Here is a 13,820-nt window from a genome sequence, read left to right on the forward strand (position 1 = left end):
TGGATAATTTTTCAACATTAACTCTTGCAAAACCTTGTGTTCCAATTCCCCATCCCCTTACTCCACCCTTTCCCCTAAATGGCAAGTAATCCAATATACTGTATTGTTACTACTACTACTACTACTATTACTACTACTACTACTACTACTACTACTACTACTACTACTACTACTACTACTACTACTACTACTACTACTACTATTACTACTACCACTACCACCACCACCACCACCACCACTACCACCACCATACTCAGAAATAACTTGTCAGCAAGATACTTTTAAGTACTTTGCTTCAGACATAATTAGACTTCCTTTGGATTAGAAGAGCTGGTGGGGAGAAATGCATTTTAGGGAAAAGATAATGGGTTCTAATTTAGATAGTTTAAGTTTGAGATGCTCATAAGATATCTCCTTGAAAGCTCCTGTGGCAGTGGGGAGATGGAGGGTAGTGGTAGGAATATGGACTAGAATTCCAAAGGGAGGGCTGGATGTATAAATATGGGAATTATCTGTATAAGATGATAATCAAACCCATATTTATGGAAATGAGAAGATGGATCAGGCTAGAGTCTTGGAGGTATATTCACAGTAAATGCAGGAATATGGATAATGATCCTATAAAGGAGACAGATAGAAGGAAAATGCAGAGAAAGCAGTGTTGTGAAAACCCAGAGAGCAGAGTAAGTAGGAAGAGAGAGTCATTATTAGGTTGATGATTAAGAAAAGGTCATTAGATTTGGTAATTAAGAGGTCATTGGTAAAACAGCAGAGAGCAGTTTCATTTAATGAAGATGGGGAAAAACAAGTAAGAGAAGAGGAGTTCAGTTATGTCTAACTCTTTGGGGCCCCATTTGAGGCTTTCTTGACACAGATACTGGAGTGGTTTGCCATTTCCTTTTCTAGTTCATTTAACAGACGGAGAAACTGAGGTAAGCAGGGTTAAATAACTTGTCCAGGTTTACATGGGCCAGATTTGAGGCCAGATTTGAACTCAGGAAGATGGTTGACTTGTGGCCCCACACTCTAGAGCCACCTAGCTACCCCAAGAAAAGAAGAGGCAATGAGTATAAATATTTTTCCTATGTTTTTAGTCATGAAAGAAAGAGAAATAGGACAATAGTTCGAGCAGATGATAGGATCAAGTGATTTTTTTAAAAAATAGCTTTTTATTTTTAAAAATAGAAGCAAGATAGTTTTCAACATCTACCCTTATAAAACTTGTGATTTTTTTTTTTTTTTTAAAGAGTAGGAGTGTCTTGGACAGCAAGAAAGAGAGAGCAAGAGAGTATTGATGAGAGGGATTGTAGCAAGGGCCATCTTCAGGAGGACACTGGAGATGTTATCAAGAACACAAGAAGGGTAAAGAGATTTCATGAAAGGGGAATGATGCTAATAAAGGTTTTTTTAACTAGAAGAAAGAGCATAAGACCACTGACCTTTATTTTCTCAGTAAAGTTTGAGCGATGTTCTCTGAGAGGGAGGGAGGAGCTGGTGATGGGGGTGAAGGAGATAAGAGAAATTTTAAAACAACTTTTGTGTCTGTGTTAGAGAATCAAAAGGAAAGTAAATGGATTTCCTCCAGATAAGGTGGTGCTCATAAGTGATTATATAACACTAATGTGTAGTGGATCCAGTCAACTGTGGGTGTAATTTTGATAACGTTAAGCAACAGGTAAATGGGAATAGAAGAATCTGTTGGTAGACTTAATCAGGGATTGGGGCTTGGCCAAATATGAGCAATAATAGGGTAAGGGATTATAGAGTGAAATCATGATTTCTATTATTCATCTTTTTTATCCTAACCCACATTATCTTTATTTTAGATTTCTGGTCTATTTCAAATGTAATACTGCTTTTTTTTTTTTTTTTTTTTGGGGAGTGGGGTGTGGAAGGAAGCAATGGGAGTTATGTCAAGGGCCACACAGCTAGGAAGTGTCTGAAATCACATTTGAACTCAGGACCTTCTGACTCCAAAGTTTATTTTCTCCACTGTGTCACTTAGTTGCCCCAATACTATTTAAAAAAATATTTCATTGATATCTTTTGTTTTTGTATTGCCAAGATTTCCAAAAATACCTCTATTCCTCCTCCCAGAAGGCCCTTCTTTATAACAAAGATTTTTTTTAAAGAAAGGAAAAAAAAAAGAGAAAGAAATTCAGAAAAACTTATTTAACATACTGGAAAAAAATAACTGATATTATTTGTAATGTTGCATATCTGAGGACTCCCATTTTTGCTAAAGTGGTGGTGGGGATATATCTTGTCTTATTTTTTCCTTTGGGACCAAGATTTTTCTTTATACCTTCACAACAATCAGTTTTGATGGTTTTGTGGTTTTTGTTCTTTTCCTTTATACTGCTACAGTCATTGTGAATATTGTTTTCTTGGCTCTGCTCACTTTATTTTGCATCAGTTCATATAATACTTTTGTATTTCTTTGTATTGATCGTATTTGCTATTTTAATATTCCATTAGGGCAGCTAGGTGGTGCAATGGATAGACCATTGGTCTTGGAATCAGTAAGACCCGAGTTCAAATTCAGACTCAGATATTTATTAGTTGTGAGACTCTGGGTAGGTCACTTAACCTGATGTGCTTTTATTTCTTTATATGTTAAATGAACTAGAGAAATAAATGGCAAACCACTCCAGTATCTGTGCCAAGAAAAAACAAAATGGGGACACAATTGAGAGTCAAACGCAGTTGAGGACAATAAACAAATATAATATTCCATTACATTTGAATACCACAATTATTTAGCCATTCCCCATCTGACCAATATCAGCTTTGTTTTTGGTTCTTTGCTACTACAGAAAAAGTGCTGCTACAAATATTTTGGTGCAGAAAGAGGTTTTCTTTTTGTCAATGACCATCTTTGGGTTTATTGCTAGCAGTGGAATCTCTTAGTCAAAGAGTGTGGACTTTTTAGTTATATTATTTGTATAATCCCAAATTGTTTTTTAAAACTCTTGTACATATTCACAGTTCCACCAAACATGCACTAGTGTGTCTGTCTTTCTGTAACTCCTCTAATATTGCCTTTTTGTCTCTTTTGTCATTTTTGCCTGTTTGCTGGATATGAGGTGAAACCATAGAATTTTTTTTAGCTTTAATTTCTTTTATTAGTGTTTTGGAGCATTAAAACATATAGATTTTTATAGTTTGCCATTCTTCCTTTGAAAATTATTTTTCATATCCTTGGACAACTTCTCCATTGGGACAGTAATACTTTAACAATCATTCCTCTTCTATCAGATTAATCTTTTAAACAAGCGTTACTATTCCTTGTCATATGTAAATCTTAGGTCTTATGCCATCAGACCTCTGTAATAAAAATGAGATTATTGTCATCTCCTTGTGCCAAAATATGACATTTTAACCCTGTTTTCCACATTCTGTGCCTTGGTGTGTGTGTGTGTGTGTGTGTGTGTGTGTGTGTGTGTATTTATGTGTATGTATGTATGTATGTGTGTGTGTGTATATATATATATACACCAAGCAGATGTTTAAAAGTCATCTAGTCCATTTCATACCTGAAGAGAATTGCTCTCTAGGCTAGTCTAGGCTTTTATACCTGCTGGGCTTTGCATCTGTTCTCCTTGGTTGTATAAAATCCCAGGCTGGCCCTTTGCACTTCCTCTATTGAAGAGAGTTTTTTTCCTTAACAAACTGAAATCCACCTCTCTATGGCCTTCATTTATTGCTCTGGACTCTGTCCTGTGAGGATAAGCAAAGCAAATCTAACTCAACTTTCACTCAACAATCCTTCAGCTATTGGAAGATGTCTGCCATGTCCTCCTATTGATCTTTTCTTCTTCTCTGTGTCAGAGAACTACTATAAATACTGAAATTAACTTTAAAAGACCTATGAAAGAAGATGCTATCTACAACCAGAGAAAGAACTAATAAGTAGAAGTATATATATATAAAATTGTACATACATATACACACACATATATACATACATATATATGTATATATATGTGTGTATACACACACACACACACACACACACACCTATTTGGTGTTTAATGGTAGCCATTTCTAGGGTGGGTGAGGAGTGAGGAGAGGGAAGGAAAAAAGGGAAAAGAAGAAATTTACATGATAACTTAATTGTATAAGTAAAAAGAATAGCAAATTATATATGATAGATTTGCAGTTTTATGGGCAATCACTTTTTTATTAAATTATATTATGGAAATGCTTGCTTTATTACATGAATTAAAAATAAAATAAATTAAAAAAAAGAATTTGAGATTGCTCAGGAAAGGAAAAAGAACTGTGTCTGGGAGGCAACAAGAAGATATAGTTGTGGCAATTGATAATTACCGCTCTCCAACCCTGCCTCCACCTTCCTCCACAGCTATTTAGTATCCTTGCTGTTCCTATTAGATAAGATATGGAAGAGTATGGATAGAAATATTGCTATCAAAATTTTTTTGAAAGTTCACAGATCTTAAATTGAGATCTGTAGTCTAGTGTGAGTCAGGAGGACTCTAACTCGGGATTTGATAGTAAATGTTTAAAAACCAACTCTCTGGGAAAAAAAAAAAAACACCAGAAAACCCAACAAACTCAGAACATATGCCTGACAGTTTGCTCTGATTTGTCGTGTTTGCCAGTTTCTTAGGTATAAATTCTTACACTGAAAATTTAACAGTTAGCTCTTAAGAGCTGGTATGAACTGGCACACTACTGAATGTACCTATGCCAGTGATTTTCAAACATTTGTTCTCCATATCTCTAAATTATTAAAAAAATTATTGAGAATCTGTTCAAAGAATGCTGATTTATATTTATTTATAGATATTTATATTTATAGATATTTGTCATATTAGAAATTAAAACTAATTTTGAATTTGTAGACCTTTTGAAAATGTTTCAGAGATCCCCAGGATTCTCTGAACCACACTTTGAATAACACTGACTTATGTGTCTAGACCCTGTGTTACAGGATTGAGAAAGAGTTTAAAAGCTTGGACCCTGTAGTGATTGTATATTTGAGAAAAATAACTAGTGTTATAGTAGTTATAGAGGCTAAGAATCCCGGGTCTGAATTGAGGCCAAAAGCAAAGAAAACTGTATATGGTATTCTGGCTCCTTATGCTTTCTCTAAGCAATTATAGCCAAGTTTGGAAGCAAGGATGAGGATCAAATTATTCATATGCTATCTGTACAGAATATTACTACTTATATTCTCCATATGGGAAAAGAACATATGTGGGGGTACAGATGCTTATATCTAGGAGTATGCTGATAAATGTTTAAAAATTAGCTATCAAAAATGTGTACACAACATTCTTTTAAGTTTTATATGCTTTATTAATATTTTCCATCAGTTTTTAAAATCTAGAAAATCAATAAATCAAGCTGTGTTTTGTATTGATTTGTAAGTGTTAGCACTGAAAATTAAACAATTGCTTCTCAACAACCTATTTGAGCAGCTCCATCACACTTTTGCTTATATCTCAGAGCTTGGGTTGTGAGATCAATGACAATCAATAGGGTCACTGACTTCACAAATCACAAAACTTCAAATGGCCATCGTGCAAAGTAGTTTGGAGGGCCCTTTCCGTCTTGGTTGCTGTTTTTGGCAAGTTTGCAATGTGTTCAATATCTTTCATAAGATGCTGTTCCAGAACAAAAACAATTACCTGAGATATAGTCTCATTCGCAGAGTATATTGAGACTGTTGTCTTCCTCATTCTGGTGATTGTTTGTTCCATTAAGGTCAGTTTTACAGTTTTCATCTTGTCTTTCTTCTATACATTTTTTCTATTAATTGTAGATAGGTGCAAAGACTTGTGCAATTTCTCATCAGTATCATCTGGTCAACAGGTCTGATAAATTCACATTTATTTTTATTTTGAATATAAGAAAGTGTTAACTATGAATATATTTTACAAGATAGTGTGCTATTTATTATGTTAGATCGTTACCTACAATTTATATGGAACAGATAGTGATTATCATAAAGGCTGTAAAAAATAAGGCTTAAGAAGTAAAATAAGAGTTTATCCTTAAAATTCTTAATATGCTATCTTTTATGCAGGGAATTTTCCTCTCCATTTCACACAACACACACACACACACACACACACATATACTTTTATAAGTTGTTTACACATATATATGTAAACAACTTATAAAAGTTCAACTATTCCAGCAAAAATCATAATGGCTTAATTAGAATTTGAGAGGAATGCTAATTTTCTTTTCCTCTTCACAACTCCCCTTATTCCTTCTATAGGGGGCAAAATAGACTGGTAAATATTTTGCTGAGATAACAATATTTCATATTTATTTGCAGGACTGGCTTAAGATTTCACATCTGCTAGATGGTGTCATCTGTTTTATTTTTTTTGTGCCAAATCCTTGCATTCAAAGGAGTCTTACATTTTGCTAATATGGATGACAAACTACATTCTTTAGTGTAGCAGTTGAAATTCAGTTAAAGAACAGCTGTGCCATGAGGGAGGGGAGAGGGAGGAAAGAGAGGAGAGACATTTTTAGCCTTCACAGTGAAATTACTGTCCTGCAGCCCACTTTTCAGCATTCCAAGTTCCACCCCCTAACTGTTCTCTTTGATTAATATAATTGAGGTTTGATCCAACTGCTTTAAACAGTTCCTCTTGAGTGTGAATGCTAAAATCTAATTTTCTCCCTCAGGGTTTCCCTTTCCAAGCATTTCAGTTCTAATTTTGAAAAATTTGAACTTGAGTTTTCTTTTCCATTTTGTACTAATTTATATCAGAGTTCATATTTAAGTACTCTTAAACTATTCCTTTTAACTGAACTGATTTCAAATTATAATAATTTAGAGCCTATCCTAGCCTTATTTTGTAAATTTTAGTGAATTTATAGAGTATTAGTAGATGTATAAATGACCTACTTTTTTTTTTTTTAAATCATAGAAGCTAGTTCTTTGTTCTCAGGTTGTTCATTCATGTAGCATATTATCCTAGAAAAATTTTTTTCAACTATCCACAGATGAAGCTACAAATTGTTATTGTGTAATTATTTCAATTTCAAATAGTATCTGTGATATCATTTGGGGTTTTCTGGGCAAAGATACTGCAATGGTTTGCCATTCCCTCCTCCAGCTCATTTTATAGATGAAGAAAACAGGGTTAAGGGACTTGTCCAGGGTCACACAACTAGGAAGTATCTGAGGCTGGATTTAAACTCAGGTCCTCTTGATTTTAGAGTTGATGCTCTTTCTATTATAACTATCTGCTCCAAAAGCTAATTAGTTTATGGCAATGCTGTGTATAGATCTATGATGAATGAATGAAAAAGCATTTATCTAGCATATGTAGGGGAAGTTTTGCACTAGGTAGTCACAAGGATAGTGAGTGGAACCATAGAGCAGCCATTTGACAAGCCCTTTTCAGGGGATGATATTACTGAGTTAATAGTCTCCAATGCTGTATGAAACTTGGTCTAGGGCCAACAGATTAAATGAGAGGTGAGTTTGTACTCCCCAATTAATGACATTTCACTCCCAGAGCAGAGACACTAAACTCAAAAGCTGGGTGGTTTAAGTATGATCAATTAGATAGTTGGCAACCTCTGTGGACAATAGGAACTGTTTTAAATTTCTGTGCCTTTGGCATATAAGGCTCTTAATAAATATTGTTAGGTTACTGACTTATGTGTTTTATCTGTGGCCAGTGGACTTTGGGCTCACAAAGACAAGACCTAGTCCTGGGGACCTGACTCCTATAGATCTCTGAGCATCTCTTTGATTCTGTGCCCTTACTCTGGGTTTTTACTCCAGGGAAAATCTGCTGATTAGGTATGGCTTGTGTTTAAACTGACTCACATGTTGGTAATGGTTGCCAAGTTCCAAATAGGCATAAAGTGCATAATATATGTGTTTTAAGTGTGGGACAACCTTTAGTAATTCCCACTGGAGAAAATGTGTAATAAGATGCAAAAGATTCTTTGGAATCCATGAAAAAATAAAGCAATGTAAATCACTCAACTAGTTCATTAGACTCTCCTCTGAAAATAAAAACATATTGGTGGATTGTTGGATAAATAATCCCCATTCATTCCTTAGGATTTGCTTTACCTGAGCCTTTGTGACAAGATTCCTCCCCTTGCCACTTTTCAAATTGATTGGGACAGTCATTGGTTTGAATAAGTACTTCCCAGATCATCCCCATGATGTATGGATCCTTTGAAACATTAATGCATCAATTATGTATTTTTCTTGTGCATTTAGGCTTTGGAAATATACTGAAAAATGGCAAGAAGAAGAAGAGAACTTGACAGATGCCAAATAAATCTTCACTTCTAAATTTAAAAATAGCTAAATAACTTAAAAGAAAGCCCTAAATATATCAGAAAATACAGCATTGTGCATTCTATGAAAATCTATACAAATGACTCCCTCAATAAATAACTAGTCAGGACTCTTTTTACCAGTGTTTCTCCTCTCACCTTCACCCCTTTTGAAACATTATGTCTCAGGCATAAATGTTGACAGGTTTCAATATAAAGTTGCCTATTCTAAACATAAATAAGTTGAGAAATTAGTCTTTATACTATATCACACACTCAGAGAATGTTAAATCTGGAAAAGATCTAGGTCTTTTCACTTAGGCTGACATCCTCATTTTATAGGTGAAGAAGCTGAGATCTAGAGGTCTAAGGTTGCACAGCTAAGTTAGTGGTAGAGACAGACCTAAGGGCACCTAGGTGGGGCAGTAGATTAGGCAGAAAGACTCAACTTCCTGAGCTGAAATCTGGCCTCAGATACTTATTAGCTGTGTGACTCTGGGCAAGTCACTTAGCCCTGTTTGCCTCAGTTTCTTTCTCTGTAAAATGAATTGGAAAGGAAATGGCAGACCACTCTAATATCTTTGCAAAGAAAACTCCAAACAAGGGTCATAAAGAGTTGGACATAGCGGGAACAAATGAACAATAACAAGAGGTAGAACTATATTGGAAAACCCTGCTTACATACCACCTTATCCATGAAATCTTACTTTATATATGTGAAGTATAATTATAATAATTACAAATAATAATTATAATCATTAATAATAATAATTATTATAATTGTCCATCAGAAATGACTTTTCTCCCACCCTCAGCACCTTATTTATATCTTTCTAATATGCTCATCATATTTAGTTTTCTATTATAGTTATTTGTATTAAGGGTTATATCTTCTATATTAGATTTGAGAAGAAAGAATTTCTTATTCATCTTTGTTTCCTCTGGTGTCAACCAAGCACAATATTCTCTCTCTCACTGTTGAATGAAGGATTTTTTGATCTTATACTAAATTTCCTCATGGGATTGTTGTGAGAAAAGCCAACAATTGGTAGATCAGCTTGAGGTTAGAGGCCTATATGCAAATTGTTAAAATTAAGATTCCCTGATTTCATGGCTATCTTCCTTTCTCCACTTTCCTCTCTTCTCCGATCCATCCTCCATACAATTGCTAAAACCATTTTCCTGACAGTTCTGACTATGCAACAACTCTGCTCAAAAATCTCTAGTGAATCCTAATTGGCTCCAGAAAAAAATATAATTCATTAACTTGAAATTTAAAGCCCTGGAACAATTTGGCTCAAAGCTACTTTTCTAGATATATACCATCCCACTCCCATTCCACCCAAACTAGCCTTGCTGTTCCCAGAACTTGACATTCTGTAGCTGTCCTTTGTATCTTTGTATAGATTGCAAATGTTAGATTTTATTTCATCTGTACTTCTACCTCTAAGAATCCTTAACTTTAGGAAACTTTTCCTCATCCCATTAGTCGTTAAAACTTTCCCCCTCTTTAGATGACCCTGTATTTACTTATATGTTTACATGTTGCATTCCTTCCTGAGGATAGGAACTGCCATTTTTGTCTTTCTATCTCTAGTTCCCAGCACAGTGCTTTACATTTAGTATGTACTTATTAACATATACTTGTTGAATTGAATTGTATTGAAATTCCTCTATCAGTTTGCAGATCACAATCTCTCTATAACTTGACTAATTTAATCCCAGGGAATTGCTTTGGACACAGAGAAAAGGGAAGGGAAAGGAAAAGAATAAGCATTTATATTGCATCCACTACATATCAGGTACTGTGCAAATAGAATATTTTAAGTGATTTGTTTAGGGTCATATAACTAATGGCAGAAGTGGAATACAAATGCAGGTGGTCGTGACTCTAAGCTCCTTGCTCTGTCATTTTTTCAGAAAAGTACAGAGTTGAAATGGGTCAGAGTTCATTTAGTCTAATTCCTTACCTAAAATATTTCTTACCCTCTATAACATTTCAAGTGACCATCCATTCTCCTCTTCATGAAGTCCAGGAAGAAGAAACTGACTCCTTAGGAAGGCCATTTCATTTTGGGACAGTTCTAATGCTTATCAAGTTTTTGTTTACATTAACCAAAATGTATCTTCCAAAATATAGTCCTCCATATCCCTTTCTGTCCCCAAGCATCTATTTTTTTTTTGTTAATGGTGTTCCTAGGATTATAGGTCTGGAAACCTAGGTCAGAGACCATTACATTCCTATTTTACAGATGAGAAAACTGAGTCTTGGAGCAGTTAATGATTTGCTCCCATTTATACAGGTAGTATTAGAATTTGAACTCAGAGCCTCTGAGTCAAGAGCTAATACAGTGTGATGTTGCCTATGAATTTTCCTTATTGATAAAAATCTGATCCAGAATAAAATTTTCTCATCATGGTTCTTTTACATTTTCAAGAATGAAAAAATAATGAAGGCAAATTAAGAAATTATTCGTTGTTCTGCTTTTGAAAGTAAGATGTCAGGTAGTATCAGGAGCCATAATGACTCTTGGCATAGCACTAAAGCAGATGTCTGGATAATTGTATTCTTTGTTCTATTACTTTATTTTAGTGAGTGGTTTAGAAGTCTAAATGGATTTCCAGTGGTTTGGTTTTTGGAGGTGGGAAAAAGGGAGAGGAATTTAAAGTTGATTGACTACTGAACTGAGATATAGAACTATTCTTCATCTTCTTCTCTTCTTATTTTAGAATAAATAGTTTAAATTCAGGCACATTAATAATGCAAAGATGGTTACTGGTCATGAAATGAGGAAAATAGTAGATGTGTTAGATTGTTCTGTCCAGAAAATACATACACCAACCAGGCACTGGGGATTTCTCACATAGAATACCTTCTATAATTTTATTTCTTAATTAGATTGTGATTATAGCAGGGAATAGGATGGAAATAAGCATTTATTAATCATCTAGTATGTGTCAGGCAATGAGCTAAGTGCTTTATAAATATTATCTCATTTTAATTATCTCAATTATCTCAATATTATAAATATTAGGAAAGAGGTAAGAAAACTGAGGTAGTTAGAGGCTAAGTGACTTGCTTAGTGTTACACAGTTAATAAGTGTGAGAGGTTGGATTTGAATTCTTCTTTCTGACTTCAGGTCCAGGGTTCTACCTACTGTGCCAGGTAGATGTCCCTGAAGAAAGCAGAAGTTCTTAATTTTTGTATGTGTCATAAACCCCTTTAACAGACTAGTAAAACCTTCTCAGTTTTTTTTTGTTAAAAATTGATAATTAAAGGATATTTAGTTAGAAATTAGTGGAAATAAAGATGTGTTTTTCCTTCTTAGTTCATCAAACCTCTGAAATTTATCCATAGACCTTTTTGGTATCCACATATCCCAGGTTAAGAAATTCTTTGTGCAAAATGGAGAAGAATTCTTCCCATTTTTTGCTTGCACTTGTATTTATGCTACTCCTTCAAATTTATATAAGTGAAATATATAGGAGAATTGAATTCAATAAAATTCCAATAATATTGATACTCAAACAGCCATAATATGAACTCTGATTTCTAGAAATAGGATTTGATATATTTTGTTTGTACATTACTTTTTTTTTAAAATTTTGTGAGGTAACTGAGATTAAATAACTTGCCTGTTTTTTTTTTTTTTTTTTCCAATCCTCGGCACTTAGCAAGTGTATCTTGGCATTTAGTGGTTACATAACAATGTTTATTATTATTGACTAAATTTAATTTAACTTCTCTCTTGGACCACCTCTTCCCATTCTGTCCCTACTCCCCAAATCCTTGCCTGTTGCATTTGGAATTTAATTTTCAAATTCTGAGAGTATGTTATAAACAGCAAACTTTTTCTTATTTTGTTCCAGGAGAAGCTCATAGCTGAAAGGAGAGTTCCCATTCTTCAGAGTCAACTTGAAGAGTACAAAGGTATCCTGGCCCAGTTACAGATGCAGAAATCCAAGCTGCAGGCTGAGGTATCTTTCCTTCTTGTCCCCAGAGACATTAGGGCCCCCTTTTGCTACTCTGACACTTGCAACAACATTAAATTGCAATGTGATGCACCAATGTTCCCCATGTTTCTTTAGACTGTCAAGATTAAGAGAAAGTGTCTAAGTCTTGATTTTCACCCAACATTTCATTTTCTCTCTGCATGCTCTATTCTTTCCTTATGGGAACACCAAGTTCAGAAAACATAATTATGCCTATCTTCTTTTCAAGCCATAAGTTTGATTAAAACAAACTAAGTGTGAACTTACTTGGGAATCAAATTTGTTTGGGAAAACGAAGAATTATTAACTTTAGCCTGCATCGTTTTTTCTTTTTTGCCATCATGTTTATCCCACCTTCACCCTGATCCTGCAGCCCCCAGTTTCTACCTCTGCTTTTGTTTTTCCTATTTTCATGCCCAGTGTTAAAACCAACACTATAAGTTACAATGGCTGAGTACGTTGTCACCTCCATAAAGGAAGAGAAGAGAAGAGAATAAACATTTATATAGTGCCTACTATGTGCAGGGCACTGTGCTAAAGTGCTTGTATAAACATATCATTTGATCCTCACAAAATCCTAAAAAGTAGGTGCTGCTTCCATTTTACAGGTGGAAAAACTGAGACAAGCAGAAGTAAAGTGCTTTATCTAGAATCACACAGCTAGTTAAGCTTCAGGTCTTTCTGATTCCAGGTCCAACACTCTATCCACTGTGTTACAAACTACCTCAAAATTAAATTCAGTAAAAATACAGAAACCGTATCAGAGAATTTTTTTCCCCTTCAAGGTCTCTTTAAGACTATGATTAAATCCATATATTTCTACCATGTTTAACATATATTGGACTACTTGCCATCTAGGGGAAGAGGTAGGGAAAGGGGAGGAAAATTGGAACACAAGATTTTGCAAGATCTAATGTTGAAGAATTGTCCATTCATGTGTTTTGAAAAATAAAAAGCTTTATTAAAAAAAAAAGAGTATGATTAAATCATGAATAGGAAAGCCATTTCATCCTGTGGAAGGATTAGAAACAGGATGGGGATGAGGAGAAGAAGAAAGTCTAGGGGTACTAGATGGCATAGTGGGTAGAATTCTGGGCCTGGAGCTAAGAAGACCTGAGTTCAAATGTGGCTTCAGATACTTAGAGCTGTGAGACTCTGGGCAAGTCACTTAACTGTTTGCTTCAGTTTCCTCATCTGTAAAATAAACTGGAGAAGGAAATGGGAAACTACTGCAATATCTTTGAGAAGAAAATACAAAATGGGGTCACAAAGAATTGGAAATAACTGAACAACAACAAAGAGGAAAAGAATTACTTTCTGGGAAAGTTTCATTTTTATCATCATGTGAATAGGTCTGCTTTTGTCTATGGATTAGCTATCACCGAGAAAGAATTATAGAATCTCAGAGTGGGAAGGGAACTCAGTTAATGTAGGGCAACCTCAATCTTGACCATAGATAGTAATGTTGCTGCTTATGTAGGCCGGGTCAGTACCTCTACAAAAAAAATTATATTAATGGCATTAAGACGATGCA

The 13,820-nt window shown here is 34.7% G+C and overlaps 1 protein-coding gene across 1 annotated transcript in view; it reads left to right on the plus strand.

Moving 5' to 3' along the window:
* BFSP1 (beaded filament structural protein 1) overlaps positions 1-13,820 on the plus strand; it is a 56,315-nt gene that overhangs the window by 21,927 nt on the left and 20,568 nt on the right. The window contains exon 5 of the mRNA XM_051975891.1: positions 12,164-12,271. Coding sequence (XP_051831851.1) covers positions 12,164-12,271 — 108 coding nt within the window. The remainder of the gene's footprint in view (positions 1-12,163; positions 12,272-13,820) is intronic.

Source organism: Antechinus flavipes, chromosome 2 (assembly GCF_016432865.1).
Source record: "Antechinus flavipes isolate AdamAnt ecotype Samford, QLD, Australia chromosome 2, AdamAnt_v2, whole genome shotgun sequence".
Lineage (NCBI taxonomy): Eukaryota > Metazoa > Chordata > Mammalia > Dasyuromorphia > Dasyuridae > Antechinus > Antechinus flavipes.